Source organism: Pararge aegeria, chromosome 17, assembly GCF_905163445.1.
Source record: "Pararge aegeria chromosome 17, ilParAegt1.1, whole genome shotgun sequence".
NCBI classification, from domain to species: Eukaryota; Metazoa; Arthropoda; class Insecta; order Lepidoptera; family Nymphalidae; genus Pararge; species Pararge aegeria.
The window spans coordinates 3898310-3922139 of NC_053196.1; the positions used below are offsets into that span (position 1 = coordinate 3898310).

Sequence of the window (23830 nt, forward strand, 5' to 3'; positions counted from 1 at the left end):
ATTATAGTGTACCTAAAAACTAAGCTTGATTTCTTGAGAGCATCTCTATCAGAGCAGTAAAGCAATTTGCTACAATCGAAGACAAATAAATAACCGACGCGGCAGTAATTCAACACGCTCAGCTTCGTCGGGGATATTTTATAGGTTCTTTGTTATCTTTTTTTTAGGATTCGGGGTACTGTAAAAAAAATTATAAAAAAATTTTGAAAATCCAAAAGTGCACGACTCATAATGCTAATTTAATTATCAAATATAAAAAAAAAAAAAAAGAAAAAAAAAAATATTAACCAGCTCTACTAGGAAAGTGATGCACAGGCGCCCCTGGTGGAATAAAATGTACATAATATCTATAGATATAGATATATCACCATCCATGTTAATTTTACATGGATAAATATAGATATACAGTCTTGCAGTTTTCGTTTTTTATTAATTGCAATTAAACTACACTGAATTAATAAATCATTCGCATTCAGTGACCTACAATCGTCGATTAGAATTTAAAAAAAAAAATTTAACTCAAATAATGGATTTTTCACAAGTTAGAGTGTTTTCGGGTTTCACACATGACGGACAGGAAAATTTTTTGACCTATTTTGGTGTTTTTTTCCAATTCTATTGCAGTAAATCAATTTTTTAAAAGTATGGAATTAATTTCCATTAAATTATCTCGACAATAGTATGCAAAATATCTTGATACCGTGAACTAACTGGCTATAATAATAAAAATAGCCGCCGAAATGAGGCGAAAAAGTTTTTCGATCGTAAAGCATCTCTGATGCTTCGCATCATGAGTCGTGCATTTGTGTATTCCATCACGTTGGTTTAGTAGTTAGCATGCCGTCTACGGATTCCGAGGTGCTCAATTAAATTCCCGAGCCGGCTAGTAATTTTTATACAACCGAAATAATACTTCAGAGTCTTTAGAGGTACATTATTGTCACTGAGATTTATCTGTAAAACCGAAACGCTAATAGTTTTTGAGTAAACCATTGTCATAGTTTTTACGGAAAGAAATCAGACACAGCATTACGCCATGGTGCAAAAGTAAAATCAAGTTACTCCTGTCTCTTTATTAGGTACGCGTCGCGTAGCCTACGTACTATGCACGTATCGATCTATTGTAAGGTCGTAATTTTTATTTTGAATTTCTCTAATTTTCTCTTTGAACACTTCAATACTATCAAGACATTCTTCCACCTTGTCACTAAGAAATTGCTCTGAGCGGTTGGTTTCATCTAGTCCATTCATCATCCATATCTTTTGTTATATTTGATATGAAACGTTTCGAGTCCAGTGAGAGAGTCCACTGTCTGAATCGTCAGGATCTTCTTCCTCTTCATCGTCAGAGGGCACGATAAATGAACTTTTCCTGAACGGCGAGTTGGCACAAGCATTGCACGTCAATTCCAAGTTTTCTGCTGCCTTTAATGCTGCCAATTGCTTATTTGTCAATCCTGCACATTTATTTTTGGCATGAACTAGCATACCACACTTAATGCACTCCAAACCGGGCAATTTTTTCGTTATACTTTTCTTACGGTTAACACATTTGGACACTATTGCGGGTAGTTGAACAAAAGTACACCAAGAGCTATATAGTGACTCATGAATAAAACCGACCGTTGACGGTCGATCGAATTTGATCGGTCGGTCATTAAAATATGCTTTAATTTAACATAATATGTTGATAAAAACAACACACGAATCTAAGTTACATAAAAGCTTGTAGAAAAGAAACAGGGAAAGGAATAAGAGTATAACGCAAAGTGCACAGTCCCATTAGCCTAGCGTAATTCTAATCGAATTTTAATTGAAAATCGATGCATAACGAAACTGGTTTTAAGATATCGTATTAGCATTTCATTGATTCTTTTTCTCTAACCATCTTATTTTTACCGTATCAGTCTTAGTAGATAAAGAGGTAGTGGTAAATTTAGTATATGCCTGGTTTAGAAGTGACAGCGTAACTCGTAACTCATAGAATAGAATATTCAAGGTTATGAACAGTATTAAATATAAAGAAAGAAGTATAATTTTCATTTTATCAAATACAAACAATGGATTGTTGTTAAAACGAATCTCGACCGAATTATGCCATCAATACATGACATTTTGTAACTGTAAACTTATAATACTTAGTGTATACTGTTGTGTCTGACTAAAAGAGTTGCAAATGAGAAGAAATTTCAATTTTTGGTAGAAAGTAATGCAGCAAAAACTTCTTAATATGAGTAAACTTATACTTTGTTCTGTTATGTGTCTGACTAAAAGAGTGGCAAATGAGAAGAAATTTCTGTTTTTGGTAGAAAGTAATGCAGTGACAACTTCTTAAAATAAGTAAACTTATACTTTGTCCTGTTATGTGTCTTACTAAAAAAGTGGCAAATGAGAAGAAATTTCTGTTTTTAGTAGAAAGTAATGCAGCGACAACTTCGTAATATGAGTAAACTTATACTTCGTCCTGTTATGTGTCTGACTAAAAGAGTGGCAAATGAGAAGAAATTTCTGTTTTTGGTAGAAAGTAATGCGGCGAGAACTTCGTAATATGAGTAAACTTATACTTCGTTCTGTTATGTGTCTGACTAAAAGAGTGGCAAATGAGAAGAAATTTCTGTTTTTGTTAAAAAGTAATGCAGCGACAACTTCGTATTATGAGTAGGTATATGCAATACGTTAGCCGTTTTAGTAACGTTTGCAACATAAACGAGTGAATAAAATACTCTCCCACCAGCTCTACGCTATTGTAATTCAACGGCATCAATGACTAGAAGAAAGTAACGTCAACCCACTCTTCAATGCAAGCATTGTTAAGAGTTATGAGAACACATTTTCCAATCACATTTGTAATCTTAAAAATATTTGTACAATAAGATCGAATGGTTTTATTATTAACTCAAGACAGGGGTGGAAAACAGTTTAAGCTACTTTGTTATCAATCAAGTGTCTTGATGCGAATACCAAAAAAATATCTTCGGTACTGACATCAACAGCTTATAACAGTCCACTGCTGGACTAAAGGCCTCTCCCAACGGAAGGTTATGCCCATAATCATTTTATAATCTCTTAGTCGCCTCGTACAACACCCGTGCAAAGAGGAGGTATAGAGACAACAGTATTCTCATCTGCTGTCACCACAAGCAATCGTTAATAACTACTTCATGACAAAGGATAAATACCTATCGGTTTTTTTATTAATTTACTTATTCTGGTCCACCAAATCCACCGCCAGCGTAGTGGACAAAGGCCTCCACCCCTCTCATTCTGGGAGAAGACCCGTGTCCTGTAGTGGGCCGGTGGTAATGGGTTGATATGATGATGGTGATTACTCATTCTAAGCAAAAACACAAACCTAGTAATAAAATTAACGTAAATGTCGCGATGCTACATTTTCGGCCATTTCATTGAACAATGCTTAGAAAAGCAAACTAGATAAATGAGCGAACTGAAAATCAGCGTAGGAAAATAATAATAGACTCGACAACGCTCGAATAGCTCGAATTTTTTAAACCTCATCTTTGAAGAAAAGGTATGGTTTTTAGCAATTCGTAATCGTTTTATTTACTTTTAGATATTGGATGCAAGCAGGCGTTATTTAGCAAAATTCCATGATGTATAATAAAGTTTAAGCTTAATATGCTATAATCCGCAAACACCAGGCTAATCTGCATGGTGCAAATTATAATTTCAACAATTTTTATACGCTTCGACAACGAAGCTTTGCTCAATGGCTTACTTAGCAGATTGGCCGGGTTTTAGCGGATAATAGATAATTAAGCTCAATATTCATTGCATTAGTTATAAAAACAAAATCATTTATAGATGTAGATATCGTAGTATTTCTACCAATAACACATTTGCAACCTGACTGCCTACCTGCCTTAGGATGAACCATAATTTTAAACCTATCCTAATGAGTTTTCTGAGAGAGAGAGAGAGAGAGAGAGAGAGAGAGAGTGAGATTTGCTGAGTTTCTTGCCGGCTTCTTCTCGGTAGAATCTGCCTTCCGAACTGGTAGTAGAGTCACTACACACAGACAGACTTGACGTTTCAAAAGTGCTTATATTAGGCCTACTTGAAATAAATTTCTAATTTGAATTTGAGTAGTAGGGTTGTTATTTTTATAGTTGTCGTGTCTAGCAGTCTCCATAATATTGAAATTCATTCACTAATGGCTTACCATTTCGAGAGAGAACTCTTCTCAGCATGTGTCCGAAACGCCTCGCGCCCATACACTTCCGCTGCTCACGCGCCGCATCGTCCATATAATCACTATCAGTCGCCGTATCGCCATCACTATCATTTTCTGACATGAGGGATTCCCGCTTGCTAACAGCCCTCGAATGGTTCTGGTTAAAGCTTAAAGTTGGTTCACTTGCACCCAAACTCTTTGGTTCGACGGCCCAACCGTCAATCTTCTGTACATCGTTAAATAAATCATCTAAATTTGTTTCTAATAAACCTTTGGCACTACATATCACTTTACTTTTGGCATCTTTGTGTGTAACTATGGCATCCACACTGTTTGAAAGTCTTTTATCACTAACTGAAGTTTTCGACTCGTTTTCATTTTTGAGAGTTTCGTTTATGTTGTCGTGAGTTTTCGTCCGTTGTTTTAACCTTAACGAACTTTGTGACACTAGGTTAGACTGTTTCTCTTTTACACTTTTTTCAGCCAATTCACTGGGTAACTGCTGTGGTGAATGGCTTCCGCGGAAAATATTTGAAAGCACGATCATTTTCACTATCTTCAACGTACCAAGATTAGTTATAAATTCCATCACTGCATTCCTTATTTCACTTTAGATGTTTTGCACTGAGAAAGGACGAGATGGTTTTGATGTTTGTCCGATTGACTTTTTTTTTTTAATTAATTTACAAACAAGAGACAACAATGTTTACATAGTTCTTGTCATAACCTAACCGAGCCTAAGTCTTATAAAGATAAGATAAAAAAATTACTTATTGGGAAATGTTATTATACCATCCAAGAATATTTAACAGATACAATATTATAGATTTGACATTTACAGTGATTATAATTTGACATGAATTGATTAGATATTTGTAATTTTGTATCAATATCAGTCTTAAAGTTTATTCTTATTTTAATAATGTGGATTGACTTAGGATAGTATTATTATAGTAAGTAAGTTGCATGCCATCTAAGGCGGATTGTTTGTCCCTATATTTTGTGTACCTACCAACAATATAATACCAATCTGCAAATAAACGATTTGATTTGATTTGACCACTTTTCGAGTTGCTGCACAATCCTCTTTCATTAAAACTAAAGGAAAGAGAAAAAAAATTAACATCGGTATGATTTATATTTTGGCCAATCAGTGTGTACGCTTTTCCTCAAATTAACAAGAGTAATATTTTTTAGTGTTTTTTTTTTTATTTGAATCATTATTTTCATTTGTTTAATATTTATTCTTTTATTCTTTTTTTGCTTTAAACTTAATATAATTATTTTTAACCGGACTTACTTCAATGTTGTGTATAATAATCTAAAATGATTAATGATAATACAGTGTATCGTTGGTATATCTAATGAAATTAATAAACAAAACAGGTGTTTTCTGTACATCGATTAATATTTCAATATGCATGTACTGTAGCACCTTTTAATAATATATTAAGACCTTGATCATAATATATACGCATACGTTTTCTAATCTGATAAAATCGAACTATATTAGTGTTTGCAAAACCATGGTAAGCTTAAAATAGGACGAGTATTCTGTACTGAATTATATATCTTGCTTCTTGCAAATCCTATCTGTCAGCAGGAATAAGGCGATATTGTCTCAGCGGTGATAAAATTACCAGCCACGTAAACGTTATCAGAGCTAAAGCCCCTCGTACCACCGTTCCATTCTGAAACAGAATTCGGAGCCAACAATTTAAACTAATATTATTCTAAGAGTATCTGTTCTGTAAAATCTACTCTTCATTGTAAACTAAAGCTTATATAGAGTCTATTTTTAGATAACATTGAAACGTAACAGGCCTTTTATGCTTTGCGAATGGAAAGTATATTCTCGTTAGTTTCGAGTTGAGGAATATAATAACTATCACCAAGATAAACTTTTCAAAAGACCTTTAAAAAGTAAATTAAAGTAAAGTCACTCTCTGTGATGAAAAATAAAATAAAATAAGGCAATATTTTTTAGTGATGAACATGACTGTTTTTCATCGTCTGAGTGTTTATCGGCTTAATATAAGTATTTAAGTAAATTATTCATACACATATTCATCAGTCAGCTATTCTTACCGTGTGGCAAAATGGCGATGTCGTAGTAAATTTATTTATTTTTTATAGTATATTTATTTTCTAGAGATCAATCCATCTACTAGCTAGCACAGAGCACTTCGATAACTAAAGAAACACAGAAAGACGGTTACGATGCTTAGAAAACTAAAAATCTAAAATTGTTTCCATTTCTTTTCAAAATAATGTAGCATTGAGCGGATTCAAGCTGAATTCCACGAAACTTTTTTTTAATATATATAGATTAGCGCTTGACTACAATTGCACCTGATCGTAATTGATAATGCAGCCTAAGGCGCTTGCCTAGAAGATGCCTATTATAGAAAATGGAAGCTGGGCTTTCCAGATCTTCGCGATGCAATTCAGGTAATCTCCAAGGTACCAACCACGTAGGAGTGCAAATCTTCACGGTGCTTTGCGGTTCAATGGTAAAAAGTTAAGGGGAGAAACTAGATCGAATGGTTCTAGAAGAGAACAGAATAAAGAGAACACAAAGAACTTACAGAAGTTATAACTTTAATAGGTAATTTAAGTATTGTGAACGAGTTAATAATGAAACAGCGAAATTTCATTCAAACTGGTTTTCCAATTTTAACTAGTAGCACGATGTAAAGAGAAACTTAAAAATTCACATTGCAAAAAGCGGAACTAGAGTCATTCCAACGGTAGTCAAAAAGCGCTTTGACTACTAACCCGTTACACCAGATATAGTAGTTGCAATAGAACTCTAGTTTGAATTCCGTAACTGGAATTAATTGTTACAGTTCCCATCACACAGACACAGAAGAAATAAAGAACACAGAAAGCTATATTTCCTTTCAATAAATTCCAACTCAAATTCCAAAATTCTTTGTACATGTAGGCTTATCACAGGCATCACAGACATCATGTAGGAAGCGATCATATGTTTCCATTATTGTGAGGAGATGGTGATAACTTCTTTCGTCAACATAAATATAAAGCTGAGAGGGTTCCAATTTAAATGGTAAGTTATAGGAATGCAGATCGCCATCCTAAAAATCATACAGATTATTAATTTTAAAAAAAGGTATTGATTAGCACCGTGAATCTTTTCCTTCGTGTTTGCTTCGTATAACAACGAAAAATAATGATTTTAATGCATGACACATCACACGTGGGTAGAAACTGTAACTAGAATGTACTGAAATTTTATACCATTTCCTTTAACACAGACGCTGCCTTGAATGCATTGAGAAGCTCCATTCTATGTTAGCTTCGAGCCAAATAGCTTGAAAGTTAAATGGTTTTCTAGTAGATACGTAAGGCCGGGTCCACATTCGTATCATATTGATATACCCATGAATCAAAATCGTTAGTAAGACTCAATATAATATTTATATTGTTAAATATGTAAACCAGACCTTGGCTGCAATCCCACCTGATAGTTAAGTTAAAAGGTGTGGTGAGCTTGCCTGAAGATAGTTCTATTCACACTTGAAAGTAGCCTATGTCATATATTTGACAAACATAATCCTACCTTTAACATAAATGCAAAGAAAGGAGATAAATTGGAAAAAAATGTATTTCCACTTTTAAGAAGTACCTATAAGTTTTTGTAAATTAATTTGAGTAGCTTTGTAAAAATTTTAAATATCTTACAAGTAGCTTTAAAGTACTGGTATCTATATATAGTTAAATACGCAAGTAAAGCCGGGTCCACATTTGATGTATTTGTATTGATATATCAGTGGATTCATCTCAACTATGAATCATAATTATTATTTCGGACGCAATGAATGGTATCACATAAAACCTCTTAATATAAACTTTAAAGCAAGTACGTATTAAAAAAAAATTTAAAACCTGACTGATTAAAAAAACATAGCTACATTCGCGCCTCTTTTTTGATGGCGGTTAAAAAGGGCTCGCCACTTAAATAAACATTGCGGTATTAATACAAACTGTGCCTTTTATTTCAGCGGATCCACAATACAGAAACGAAAGAATTTTCACGTAACAATGCAAAATTGTTTTAGGGCTAACAAATGTGTTGTTTACGTGTTTGTTCGCATATAAACGAACAATGCTCATATAAACATTCCCACACATCTAAATACGCTAATCGTTTCGGTAATCAAGAGGTATTGCCTCTCAAAAACTTCCCAAGGACTTCTCAAGGTGACATCGTTACATCACCTGTGATAAAGTAGACAACGCACGATTCAACAGACAATACGAGTAAGTATTTGTCTGTTTTACAGACTTTATGAGGAACCGTAAACATTTATCTGTGTCGAATAAAATCGATTGTTAATTACTTTCATTTTTATACTAGCGGTTCAATATGTCTAAGTATTATATATTATGTCATTTAGCGGTGAGTTGTAATTCTCAACTGCCATATACGCTAATACACCTACTTATTTTAATAGCATGCTGCAAAGCGCGGTTTTGATCTTAATGAAATCCTCAACTTAGTGTAAACTTATTGTAAAGTCAACAACTCCTAAGGATGCTCCGGTGTCGATACAAAACTTGCGTTGAGAGTACATTGCCGAAGATCTGTTTGGTTTGGAATATTATTGAAGAAATTATAAATAACATCATACAGATTCTCCTGCTTTTTCGCAGTGTAGCAAATTAAGTTAAATTTTCATAGCATGCATTCATTCCGTTTGGCTTAATTTATTAAAGCTTTAACATTGTTATGTTGCTAAGCTTACAGAAGCCCTTAAAAGCGCGGTGAACATTTTTATTTTGGCAATTTCCCGATTCCAGCGGGACCGTCTACAGTTTACGATTCCATCTCGCGTCGATACGCCGTGATTGAAATACATTCTCGTATTACAAGGGGGGGTTTTTATCAAAATCCCGTCTCGATTAGAATTGTGGGATACGATCGTTGAAGGTGGAAAATGGAAAGAAGCGACAATCGGATGATGTCTTTTTCGTTCACCGTACATTTTTGACGCTAAATAGAAATATTTTAAATTAGTTGTTTTTTAGTAAATATTAAGTATATATATATAGTAGATATATATAGTAGACTATAAGTATATATATATACATTTTAAGTCAAGTTATAGGCGCTTAATTGGGCATAAAGGGTTGTTTATATGCAAACTAGCTGACTAGTTATTATCGGTTTTAATATCTTAAAAATACCTAGACCGGGACCTTCAGCGCCACCTATCGGGTCTAGTATAATTCCCAAAACTATGTTATATTTCTTTACCCGTCTTAACTTTTTTCCGGACTCTCCACTAACACTTACACTTTATGGCATGGTATTAAAGTTCAAATTGACTTTTAATACGAATTGTTTATATGGGAGTATAGATAAGTGTTGTTTTTATACTTCATCAGGCAATTTCTTTAATTTCTCTCTCCGCAAGAACCATCTTCGTACTTCAAGGTATATTCTAAAAAAAGAATTAGCGAAATCGGTTCAGGTGTTCTCGAGATTTGTAATTAGCAACACATTCAGCGATTCATTTTTATATTATAGATACTAATCTATTACTGCCAAATATTCTAGAAATTCTATAAGAATTAGTATTCTAATAGAATTTCTAAAATATTTGGCAGTAATATATTTAGTTTCGCTATGTTTTTAACTAGTTGGTATGTGATTTTAACAAAAAAATACTGTTATTTCAATAAATCTCGTAAAAGTCAAATAAAAACTATAGGAATTTATAAATAACTGTCAAAATTCCTGGTCGTGTAAAAGAGTAGAATGAGTGAATTACTCAAAAAAGTTTTAGAAACTCGAAAGTAGGTATATTATTTGAAATAAAAAATGAATAATCCAAATCGGTTTATACATGACTTAGATGACAACCAAAAAAAAAAACAAACGAATTGAGTCAATCGAATTTTAACATGTTATTCCCACCCATGTGACCATATGCTCATGTTATGGACTAGCTAGCACAATATTTCCCAACGGTGACGGAGCCTTAAATTGCGTCACAAATATTTGTGGTTATAACTTTTTTGTTCTCACGGAGAGCTTGTCATTAGCATTCAATAGGTACGTGATATTAAAGGTTAATTTAGAAATAATTTTACACTTAAGATATCATTGCGAATATCATTGTTTAAATCCGTTTAATAAATACATTTGCCAACAAAAAACAGCTAATACCTACGAAGAAAGCTTTTACAAGATATATCAGAATAATCTAAAGCGTATCCAACTATTTTTGTAAATTATGTCTTATCTATGCAAATATGATTGAGTCGATTAAATTCTCAGTCGATAATGATAACCACTAGATATTTTTTTCTATTCCATTACAAATTAGCCCTCGATGGCAATCTGACCTGCTGGCTAACAGGCTAACCTGTTAGGGGTTTGGCAGTGATATTAAAAATATCCTACTAATCGTTTTATATGCAACATCGCACCGGAACGCTAAACCGTTTAGCGGCACGACTTTGTCGATAGTGTGGTGTAACTAGCCACGGCCGAAGTCTCTCACCAAACATATAACGCCAGTGGCGTGCATACAGGGTATGCACTAAGCAGATGAAAAAAATGAAAATATAAAAAATCTCCAGGACTGTTTAATTAAAACATTAGGATACGCATTGAAAACGTTATTAAAAGCCTACCCTAAAGTTTTTATAACTTGTACTGGAGATTTTCTCCATTTTATATTGTTTGTATACCCTGTGCATACCCTCTATGCACGACACTGGATAACGCATACATCTGATGCACGACGACGAGCTTTAAGACATTTCCCTACAATAATTCAAGCTAACGACGTCAATATTAAGTATCTGGAAAGGTTCGAATCAAGTGAGACGGGGAACAAACAAGCGTGAGTAAATCCAAATTATTTCTAAACAAACACCAATAATGATGGTTTAAAATCAATCCTGCAAGGTAACATTTTATAAATACATAACCTTGTTGGGTTCTCCTTAATAAATCTCCGCTTTATTTCCGGCGATATCGTTCGAACGTAAAAGCACTTTGATCTTAAAGTCTCAAGGCGTGCAGAAACGGACGAGTCTGCGATTTACAGATTTAGCTTCGGGACTGGGGCCCAACGCGAAGTTCAAAATTGATGAATACGCTATTTCCTACTCCGAAAGCTAAGAAAAAAACTGCTACGAGAATGTCGCTCGTAAATGCGACTTGGACTGTCCCATAAAAGATTCCGTGCCTAGGTGCAATAAAGAACAACTGGTACATAATACTAGGATCGATTAAAAATCAACGATAGAATTTTTATTTTTTCATAGTACAAAAAAAAAATTATTACTTTTTTATATTTTCTTTTTATAAGTCAAATCATCATCATCAACCCATTATCGAGCCACTACAGGGCACGGTTCTTATAAAAGTCTAGCAATACGCACTTGAGTTCGAGAAACACTACTAAAGTGGAACGGTTTTGAAGCTTCAATATAAGTCGTGTACACGGTTTCTGTATGTTATTGATTTTGTGTCATCGAACATCGACTCCAATTTAACAGAGCTGCAATTACTCTCAAGCTTTATTCAAAATGATGGAAGTTTACGTCTAGTAAGTCTCTGACCCTCATTTCAGGTTCTGTATATTTGTTTGTTCCCACGCGAAGATCGCCGACCGAGAGTACGGCCGCGGCGTCGCTGGAGTGACGATATTATCAAGGCTGTTGGGGCTACCTGGACAAGGCTGGCGAGAGAGAGAAACAGATGGAAAAGGATGGAGGAGGCCTATGCCCAAAAATGGGCATTCCAATTGACGTAGAATACCTAACATTGACATTAAATACCTAACATTGACATACAACGATTTTAAAATGACAAAAATTATTAAGATTAAATTTAAGATAGCAAATGATTGTAAAATTTTGACATACACAAACTGACTAAAATTACAATGAATACAGTGGTATGTATGTACGACTAAAAATTGTTATTGATTAAAGTTGGAAATAAAGGCTTTATTATTATTATTATTATTATATTTGTTTGTTTGTTTGGCTGTCCACCCTTCACGCCATAACCTACCTAACATAACGAAGTAAAAATTCAACTTGATTTCTCTCATACAGATATTTGAAAGAAATAAAACAAACGATTAACGCGGGATTTGTAAAATACCGTAATTAACGCGGACAACGACTAGTATTGATGAAAATTCCGCCCTCCTCTCCACACGTCGTTCTAAGATGGTTTCCCTTACAGGTTACCATCTAAGATACGTATCTTCACTTTCCACCAATGAAAAGTATATTAAAAAAAAGATTGCAGTCAAGTGGTAACTTGTATTGGAATAAAAAATAAAAAAATAGGTTCGAAAAATGCTTGAAAGAAATTACAGCGACATGGGTCGGGAGAAACTGAAGTCAATTTAAATGTTAAGATGACATTTGACAGATACGAGGATACATCGCAAATGCTCATGTTTGTTTAATGTGAAATTGGAAGAAAGTACACCCTATTATCTTATGTTATTTGACTTTTAAAAAGATAAGGTTGTGAGTTCGAATAAGAATGAAATTATTAATAAATTTTCTTTCGATTGCGACATTCCATAATATTCAATGATAAGTTTGTATTGACATGTGCTGATCTAACCTTCAATTTTCTACTCTCAATTAGTCTATTTAACAAATGAAAATATTTATAAAAGTGATATTAATGAATTTTAGATGGAATATGAAATGAAAGTGAATATTAAATGAAATGGATCCCAGGAACATTTTACTCTTTCATCAATAAATAATTGACATATTTAATAAGTTTACATATCCCATCTTCCTCTATGTATCCATTTTGGGGGTGGAATTTACATAAATCCTTAAACGTGAAATAGATTACTATTTAGTTCTTTAAACTAAATATGTACTAACTTTTATCTCCTAACGAAACCCTATGAACTTCCTCAAGAATTGCGCTATAAAATACATTCCAATGGATTTTTAAAATTCGAATCCTAGTTCCGAAGCCAATGCAAATTACAACTAGCTATGTTATATCGATAGATATAGACTTGGTAAAACGCTAAAAGCTTTAAAAAGGAAGAACCAATTATTAATGCGATATAGGTCGGCAGAAACTGAAGCCGATTTAAATATTAAGATGACATTTGGTATGCGACAGGGATACGTTGCGAGGAAGCTCATGTTTGTTTAATATGAGTTATGAATAGCTTTAATACCAACCTATAGAGGGCATTATATTTTCAAACAATTTCACTATAACAATTTACATTTCAACAAGTATTGTAAATTGGCCGATGAGGATCTGATTTAGGTCTTAGATAATTTACCGACTTGGATAACGATTGCGATCAATCAAAATTACTCCTAATTTGAAAAGTGGCTACAAAGTAATGGTATGCATACGAGAGCTTATTCTAAACATGTAAAATAACACAACGATCTCTATCTGAAACAGGCTTCACCGAAACTGGATGATGATTTTAGGATTTTTCACAATTACTGAAGTATAAGGAATGTTATGTATGCGAGAGCTTACTGTTCATCTATGGAATAAGACAACAATTGAAAGCGAGTTCACCGAAACATACTTCACTGAAACTTGATGACTTTGTGATTGTTTAAAACTACTCTTATTATATATCCAATCCCTTGCACTGTTCATGTTTGAAAGGATAAATACATAACTACAATCTAACGATTATAATATAAGTATGCGGTGATAACCTAGTTAGTGGTTTACATCTCAGCTTCTTTTTCTGGTGGACCGAGTTCCGGAGTTATGTGCTTTTCCTTTAAATTTCAGCAATTTAATATCACTATTGCTTTAGCGGTAGAAGAACGTAGAAGTTCTCCATAATATTCTCGAGGGCGCGTGAAGTCCACCAATCGGCACTTGGCATGTGTGGTGGACTCCTGCCTTCTCATTTTGTTAGGAGATCCGTTCTCTGTCGTGGCCCGGTAAATGATAATGACGATGATGAAAGATAGTATTAAACATACACATATTTCGATGTCATGTCAGTATGTCATCGACCTAGCCCTGAGCTAAACAATAAAGCTGTAGGTACACAACAGATACGAGTGTATATTATTCAACAGAGCAAACTCTACTCGGAATTGCATGGCAAATATCAATTGTATGGCAAACCAGAGTAAAGGGTTCAGAAACTCGTTCTCCATAAATAACATTAACATTTCAGGTTAGTACATAGTCCAAATATAATCACACTAGTGATATTTTATTTACTAATCTAACGAATAATTTTGGTTCATATATCTTTTAAGATGCCCCGTTCACGTACATATATTTTTACTTAAGTGAGTCAAATATGATACTTTCATGGGCATTAGATAATGTCACATTCGTTACAAAGGCTACAAATACAAAAATTTATAATTCTCTACTCAAAGTCAATGAGGAGGTTATTTTACTTGCGCGTTACTGTTAGCGAAAGGAGGATATTTCGTTTGGATACTTAGCAAAGAAAATATTTACTATCTGGATGTCGCAACGAATTAAAATCTATAGATTTTAGACAGTGCAGTATTGACAACAGGAAATTCGTTGCAGGTACTAAAATTTCTAGTTCACCAGTCAATGCTGTGCGCTGTTTGTCGGTCAGTAAATAAGTAAGTCAGTCATTCAGTCACGGCTCTGCTTTATAGGTAACAGTGGCAAGGGTCCATACAACACGATTCTCATCGGTTTGCATTGGCCATCCTACCTTTCTAACTATAATTTCGTTTGGATTTTTATTAAATGAATCGCGTCGCGCAGCTTAAGTGGCAGTGGATGGGGCACATAGTTCGGGGAACTGATGGACGTTGGGCTCAAAGGTGCTGGAATGGCAAATTCGCACCGGAAAACGCAGCGATGGTCGAACACCAACGAGGTGGACCACGAAAACTACCAGACGACATCAAGCTAGTCGCTCGAAGCCCTAAAAACAAGCGGCTCAGGACCGTGGATTGTGGAACTCTCTCAATAATCCTATGTCCACCAGTGGAAGTCCATCGGTTGATTTGTTATATTTTATTGACTTGTTTCGACAGTGATAACGTGGCTAACTTTTTAAAAGCTAAATATAGATTACAGAATGATTGCGTTAAAGTTTCGAAATTCGTTGCACTTTTTAAATTTCTAGGTCACCAGGACCTAGAAATTTTATAGCTGAAAAAATCTGCTGCGTCTGACAATCAGTTGCAGTGGCGTGTATAGAGGGTATGCACAGGGTATGCAGATGATATAAAATGAAGAAAATCTCCAGTACTTTTTATAACTCTTACAATGCCTATCCTTAACGTTTTTTATAAATTGTACTGGAGATTTTCTTCATTTTATATCATCTGCATACCTTCTATGCACGCCACTGATCAGTTAGTACTTAAGTTAATAATTTAGTCGCAGTTCTGTTCTACAGGTGAAGATAGAAGTCAGTGTGCAATAAGCCTAAGTCCGAGCGACAGTTAAGCTATTTTCACACCGGATACGGCAAGCGATCCATGACTGCGCGTCTCGTTTGTCAGAAATCTGCTTCAACTAATTTTATTTGCCATTAAAGTGCAAAAACGGCGCAAAAAGCGCGATGGCGGGGCGTTGGAGTACTTGTTTATTTTTTTATCACACAAGCACCTTATTTGACTTATGCGCTTTGAGATGTTGTATGAAATACAAAATGTCGTCGTATTTTATTGCTGTTACATTTTATACTTTATAATGCTTTGGTCATTAACGAACAAGATCTGCTGTTTCACATAAAAAATAGAAAAGTGTCCAGTTTGTGTTTATAATAATCTAAATGAATCTAAACGGGTCAGCCAGTAATATTAGAATGGATAATTTACAATGTGACGAATTTACATGCTTAAATTAAGATCAAACTGTACCGCAGCATGGGCAGTAGACAATTATCTCCCCGGGGAAAGGATAAAAATGTATCTTCACCCAAAGTTTTATCAACATTCAGAGCATTGGCGCACGAGTGGAAATAATATCCAAATAATATACGGGTAATAATAAACGGGGGTAAACTTTTATGCAGTCATAAAAGTTTAGTCAAGTTTGTTTTAACAGGTCTACTGTTATGAATTTAGAAGTTATGGCGAGTATAAAAAATTGAAGGACTACACCTAAGCAAAAAAGTTTCGTTTTGTGGTTTAGGTATTTTATTTTATTTATTAAGTGAAGTGAAGTGAAATTGAAGCGCCAACAAGTTGTGATGGCATTGAGACTGCGTGCTGGACATTTTCCTCTAAACAAATTCGGATATCTTATGAAAAGGGTCAGTTCTCATAAGTGTGAAATTTGTAATATAGACGAAGATGTCGTGCATTTGTTGGTGATGTCGGGATTTGGCAAAGTATCCTTATTAATTTTCGTAAAGGGAACGATGGGGCTGACATATTCTTATTGTTAAGAAAACTACCGAATGAATAAAGAATTTAAAAAAAAAATTTGAATTTAAAAACAAAATTTTTTTAGACACAAGAATACAAAACCTAAAAATATCAGTAAAACTACACCTACATTGAATGCCACACTGGTCTCAACTAAACTGTTCGTACGGGATGCTTTAGACACAAAAACAAACGCGAACATAGTCGCGGGCAACGTCTAGTCATAAATAAAATTAAAAGATCGTCTGTATTTGTCTTCCATATGGAAAAATGGAACTTACTCATTAATTCACGTTAATCATTATAACGCATTCCTTTGAGTAACAAACAAGCAGATGCATAGAAAAACAATGATAATTTACTGCGAGCCGTAAACTATTAAACATGTGTTATTTCCGGTGTTTTATCAATTTATGTATATCGATATATATCGATCATATTTTTAAGATATGCCTTGATCATAAAAGGTTCAAAGTTAAGAGTGGAAGAGATTTGAAGATATATAAATATAGGCTTTGCTAGCCTTGCTTCCGAAAGTGGAATAAAAAAAACCTTATTGTCGACTAGCGCAGTAGTGAGTTTTGTGATTTTATAAACGGGTGGTCCAGCAGTGGCGTGCAATGAGTTATTTACTATGTTATGCATATAGCAGGAAGATTGCATCAAATAGCAAAAATCCTCTTCCTATAAGAATAATATACCAATTTTAGGGTAGGCAGTGCTTTTGTATATGCATGAAGTGCACGCCACTGTGGTCCAGAATTCGATCTACGGCAGGGGCAATTTAGGAATTAGAATTTTCGGTTCTTTCATTATAATATAACTATCATACCCCTGAGAGGTTAGCCCGTTACCATCCTTGAATCACTTACCATCAGACGGCATTGTAGTCAAAGGCTACCTGGTAATTTTTTAGATTATTTATTTATTTATTTATGTATAATACAATTTCAGATATATACCTATAGGCTTTCAATACGTTCGTAGAGATACTAGATATCCGGTGAAGGCTTCTGTTGTAAACTTCATAATGTAGGTGTCGCATATTGAGTGCTTTTGCCCGCGGAATTGACGTGCATTGTTTGCAATACGGAGCTTCGCAATATACTTGCCAATTTCCTAGCGGATTATTGCAGAGCAATTTTGCTCACAAGTATCAACGCTTTTTAACTTATATTAATAAGCGTGGCGTTACGCAATGTTTTGAAAACAAAAGAAAAAACTAAAATAAAGAACTTTCATTCACAATTTCACCCCCTTATTAATAAACGTCTTGTAACGTCAAAATAGTTACGCAATGTTTTGTACCAATTCAACTGACAGCACAACGGTGTGACATCTGATAAAATGAAGAAAATCTTCAGTACCAGTTATAAAGAACTTAAGGATAGGCATTGTAAGAGTTATAAAAAGCCTAGCCTAGTATTTATAACTCGTGCTGGAGATTTTCTTTATTTTATATCACCTGCATACCCTGTGCGAAATAGTATATCACTACTCCAAAGCTAAAATAAATTTTAAAAAAATTATCTCGAAACTAAAAAACATTCATTCCCTATTTCACCCCCCCTATTAATAACCGTCTCGTAACGTCAAAATAGTTACGCAATGGTTTGTACCATTTCACCTTTCAGATGTCCTATCGTGGCGAAACAATGTATCACTAATATAATAAACAAAACATCTTGAAAATAAGAAACTATCATTCGCTATTCCGGTACGACGTTACGAAGAAACCGATTAGGCTTTTGGGTTATATAACCTGATAGAGGGTATCTATCAGATTATCCCACTACCCTCATGGACTGCATCATAACTTACCAACAGGTGAGATTGCACCCAAGGGCTAACTTATATTATATATATGTATACATACAACGTGTAACAGAATTAAGGAATAATATTGTTAGATGCATAAGAATATTTCATAAGGAATCACTTTGTAAAAAATATATATCAAAAGAATCATATTTATTTTTCCATACAAAATAATTCAAAACATTCTAAGTGTTTACTTATGACAACCCTATTGAAGATAAATACCGACACGCGCTTAGTACCTACGCTACGCAACGCGTACCTAATAAAGTGACAGGAGTTATATGGTTTTTACTTTGCATGTGATGTTAGAGCTGTATCTGAATTCTTTCAGTACAAACTATGGCAGTGGTTTACTGAAAAACTATGAGGTTTTCGGTTTCACAGATAAGTCTCAGAGATAAAATGTACTTCTAAAGCCTGTGAAGTATTATTTCGGTATTCATTTACACGTTATTTATGCATATAAATAAATACAAAATAGTCTATATAACATATAAAATGCGCTAGTCTATATATATATATATATATATATATATATATATATATACAATGTCATTGTTAATTATAACAGAACGAAAGAGTAAACTGCTTTGTGTGAGTTTACGAAGTATAACACTTGAAGAATCAAGACACATACTCGTAGTTGGTGAGCTTGTTTACATTAAGTTACTCGAAGGTTCTTTGTTAAGAACTTCACAGGTGCACTGGAAATTTAAACAAGAAGTTCTTATGGAGAGGATTTATATTATTAGAGACCGTTCCTCATAGCTCTGGTTTGATGTGTTTATAAAATACGCTAAATGGAATAAACTTGAAGAGTTTGAAAATAGGCGAACGACAAAGTGTCCTAACGCCGCGGCAGAGCGTTGCGTACTGACTACTGCTAGTAATTGCGCCGGCGGTCTGTTTGACATTAAACTTCCGTCATAAATATACAACACAATGCGATTGAATGGTATAGTGAGGCGTTAGGCCAGAACACCAACGCGCGCTAAGTACGTGATCCATTTGGACTTTGGAGAAGCTTTTAGACTTTTTAAACGGTCTCAGATCGGCGGCACCGTTAATCTGCTAAAAAGAATAACTCCACAATATTCAAGTTTCAAATTAACCTAAAATATTAAGTACTTATTTACTTTAATCGTATTCCCACTGTTATCTTCCCATGCTATAGGATATCCGTTTTAAAGGTCAAAGTAACTCGTAACGCCTAAACATGTATCATTATTATTGTAGATAATTATATGTATCTTTTACAACCGGTCCTTGACAAGTAGATTTTTTTATGACCCTAACCTCATTTGCAATGTTGGTATTATAATTGGTTCTACCTATTATTACATTTGGAAGGTTAAAATTATAAACAAAGAATATAAATTTTGTTTGCAAAAGACGAAAAGTTAAGAAGCTTTTCTTTTTTTATTTCACTACTTGAAGGCCCATTTGGAGCAGTGGGCAGCGACCCTGCTTTCTGAGTCTAAGGCAATGGGTTCGATGTCCCCAACTGGATATGTTTGTGTGATGAACATTAATGGTTCTTAAGAGTCTGCGTGTTTTTTCAAAAAATTCGAAATTTATTTATTTCAAGTAGGCCTAATATAAGCACTTTTGAAACGTCAAGTCTGTCTTTGAGTAGTGACTCTACCACCGGTTCGGAAGGCAGATTCTACTGAGAAGCCGGCAAGAAACTCAGCAGTTTATCTGAATATTATAAGTATTTATGTAAATTTATACAACAAAATATTCCTCGGTCATCTTAGTACCCATAAGAAGCTACGTTTACTTTGGGGACGGATGGCGATGTGTGTAATGCCGCAGTATATTAACTTATTTCATCATCATCATCATCATATTAACCCGTAACCGGCCCACTACAGAGCACGGGTCTCCTACCACAATGAGAAGGGGTTAAGGCCGTGGCCGTAGTCCACCACGCTGGCCTAGTGCGGATTGGTGGACATCTTAAAGAACATTATGTAGAACTCTCAGGCATGCAGGTTTCCTCGCGATGTTTTCCTTCACCCCTGAAGCAAGTGATATTTTACGCAAAGCTTCTTTATTTTCATTTATTTATTACTTCATATTTTTTTTATTTCAATTCGAGCCGTTCGAACTTTGTTAATAATCAGGGGCCTAAAAGTAAGAAGTTGAAAATTCTTAATTCAATTACGATATTATATAACTTTTCGAACATAATGATGGAGGCTGAGAGACCCCGGGGCACTGCCAAGCCCTAGAATTGTTACGATAGTGACAGTTGGATACCAGCCTCTTCTTTCATAGGACAGAAGGACCATAAACCCAGCAGACTACAAAAAACTACGAAAAACGTTCGTGTTCATCACACAAACGTTTCGTGTCCAGTTGTGGGAATCGAACCCACGGCCTTAGACTCAGAAAGCAGGGTCGCTGCCCACTGCGCCAATCGGCCGTCTAAAAGATTAGGCCTAAGCCTTCCTATACATATTATTATAATAACAGCGGTTAACTTTACTGCGGGTCGTGCAATCGAATCTTTAAAACTAAATTTGGCTAAACTAAACTAAAAGCTAAGGTGTCGCCGTCGACGGATTCGTCATGGAGGACATCATCATAAGATACACCAACCCACCACGTTTTAGGCATATGGTCTTAAACTTGGTGGTTAATAGTCTTAAACCCACCACGTTGCTATAATGCTGGAGCATTGAAATATTCGATACTCTACCATTAGACCCTCGTGATGTGTGTTCATTCTAACAATAAAACATATCAATAAACAAAAAGTTCTCTTTACGCCAACTTCCAATCCCAACATTATATTCAGTGTATATCTATAGCAACTTATAGAAAGCTTAACCAACAATTAAGAAGATCATTCTTAACTTTCTCTTAAGATAGTCTAGATTGCGTTGTACACTATAGAACCTGTGTATAGAACCCTGCATCCGTCTCCAATAAATACCATAGGAGGGAAAGTGACACAAACACTGCACGCATGGCAATCCACTGATGCTGAACATGCACCGTTAAAGGAATAAGTATCTTGTAATCCATTTATGGAGTTTATTATCGCATGACAAGCAAACTATGTAATCGTTTCGAACCGTAATCAGTTACGTTAAGGACTGTTTTGGATTGTTTTAAGTATCGGCCTTGAGTGAAAGTGATTGCGGAACACGCGGTCTGTTATTTGATTTGACGGATGATAATAAGGACACGGTGAACATGTGATGAATGGATTTGTTATACAAACACTTTTAAAGTAACAAACATTACTTTCAAATTACTTAAATAAATATATCGTAGCTAGACATGCGAACTGTTTGGTATGTTAACAAGTTCAATGATCAATAATTCATAAAGCAATAACGGACAAAACATTCGTCGGCGTCTCAGGCTGAGCTCCATATAGTGTGCAAAGTCAATACTTTGAGTTAGTGTGTTCAGACTTAATGACCCGCGCCTATAAAGAACACATCTATAAAACGCGGCCGATGAATCTCGTTCGCACAACATACGGATTTGCAACTTTTGTGATTGCACGAGATCAGCGGAATTTTAAAAATATACTTTTTAACAACGCGGGAATCGATCCCAGGACTTCATTATGTTCGTGAACATGCTAACCCCTAGACCAACGAGGCACGGAAAAATTGAATACCTGACAAATATTTGAATTTAAACCAGTGCCTCGCTATCCGCAATAGAAGCAGATGAAGTAAAATAATCATATAATTACGCGTTTGCGCGTACAATATATTATAAAAAAAACCTACGTTTAATTATTTCTTTAAAATAATTGTACTACAAAAGAGAAATTTACTGAAATAGAAAAAGAGAACGCTTTTACTGACAAAATACTCGGTGTCGGTCATTTAAATCCGCCGACAAAAATCGCAGTCAATATTTACATATTTCCTTAACTTCCCCATTTTGAATATGAAAATGTGGAACGATGATGATATTTTATTAACGCACCCTTTGTGCGATCACGAGCGCGCCATCTCTAATGGCGTCTCTTTGTTATATCACTCCCGGTGGCGGTTGCGATTTGAATTTCTTTCAATTGAAAATTTTTTCACGCATTCCCGTCGCAAATCTGAAGGTTTCACGCTTTGTTGGATCCGCCAACTGAATTGTTGTGGTACTTTCGCCGAGATTAAAAGCGTTTGTAGGTATAAACGCGTGTGATAATGGAGCACAATTCATTTTGAGTACTTCACACATATATGTCGTTCACGTGAATTGGGTATGTGTCTCTCGATGTTTTTTTATTTATTGAATTAATTAAAGATTTTATACTAAGATTTAAGGTTTAAGATTTAAGGTTAATCAACATTTCTTAGATATAGTTCAACGGCCCAGTTGCATGGATCGTGGTCACGACTATTGGGGGGGTATGTACCCGTTGAACTATATTAAGAAATTATTGAATTAAGATAAAATATACTGCGAACATTAAAATAAATAAATAATAAACTACGACAGTGTGCACATCGCCATCTAGCCCCAAAGTAAGCGTAGCTTGTGCCATGGGTACTAAGATGACTGTTTAATATTTTTATGAATAGTATATAAAAATACTTATAATATACAGATAAACACCCAGACACTGAAAAGCATTCATGTTCATCACACAAACATTTTCCAGTTGCGGGAATCGAAACCACGGCCTTGGACTCAGAAAGCAGGGTCGCTGCCCACTGCGCCACACGGCCGTCAAACGGTTTTAGTTTTTAACCATATTAACTGCTTAATAAGGTTAAGAACTAAAACTATTTATAATCGATGTAGTCGTTCATAACGAAAAAATATTAATTGTTATCTTTGACCATATTTAAGAGTCAAAGTAGAGATTGGAATTCCGGATAAGCACACAACATAGCATTTTAAACTGCTAGTATGTAAATATTTACGCATTGGAGTACGTACGTGCTGACGATGCTCACAGCCTGCCTTTTAGCCTTTTATGCTTAGATCCGCAAAGAGTGCTTAATTAACAGAACAAGGAACATACAGAAACCCATTCAGCCATTATTGCATGCAATGGTTGGAGAACATGGGGATAGGACTTCAAATAGGTAATACTATTTTTTCACTTATTACATTTGACACATAATCGAGCAGAGTATACAGAATGAATGCTTGAGAAGGTAATGCTTCTACTTTTATACCGTACCGCTTACAATGTTGACAACTAAACGCACCAATAAAAAATATTTTACGATATTAGTTTCCGGTAAGTTATTTCACAAAATATATTGTGCCCAAAAACAGTGAGAACCGAGCACGTCTCACTTCACACCCGCTCACAAACTTTCCCCAATTTTCACAAATTTATGATACGTTTAGAGCTTTAGAGCTAAATAATTACTGTCAACTGCTGAATGGAATGAAGTGACTAACCGTCTGTTCGAGAAACACCACCAAGGCGGTGGTTTT

At 34.8% G+C, this 23830-nt stretch overlaps 1 protein-coding gene across 4 annotated transcripts in view; it reads right to left on the minus strand.

Annotated features, from left to right (window-relative positions):
• The window catches only part of LOC120630930 (atypical protein kinase C), a 305109-nt gene that overhangs the window by 250912 nt on the left and 30367 nt on the right, over positions 1–23830 (minus strand). For 2 of the 4 annotated variants that reach the window (XM_039900277.1, XM_039900276.1), the window contains one exon: positions 4181–4816. The exons of 1 other annotated variant lie outside the window; for it this stretch is intronic. In XM_039900277.1, coding sequence (XP_039756211.1) covers positions 4181–4781 — 601 coding nt within the window. In that variant the 5' untranslated portion in view covers positions 4782–4816. Of the gene's footprint in view, positions 1–4180; positions 4837–23830 lie in introns of those variants that run through there. One more of the 4 variants, XM_039900278.1, reaches the window with a different exon arrangement.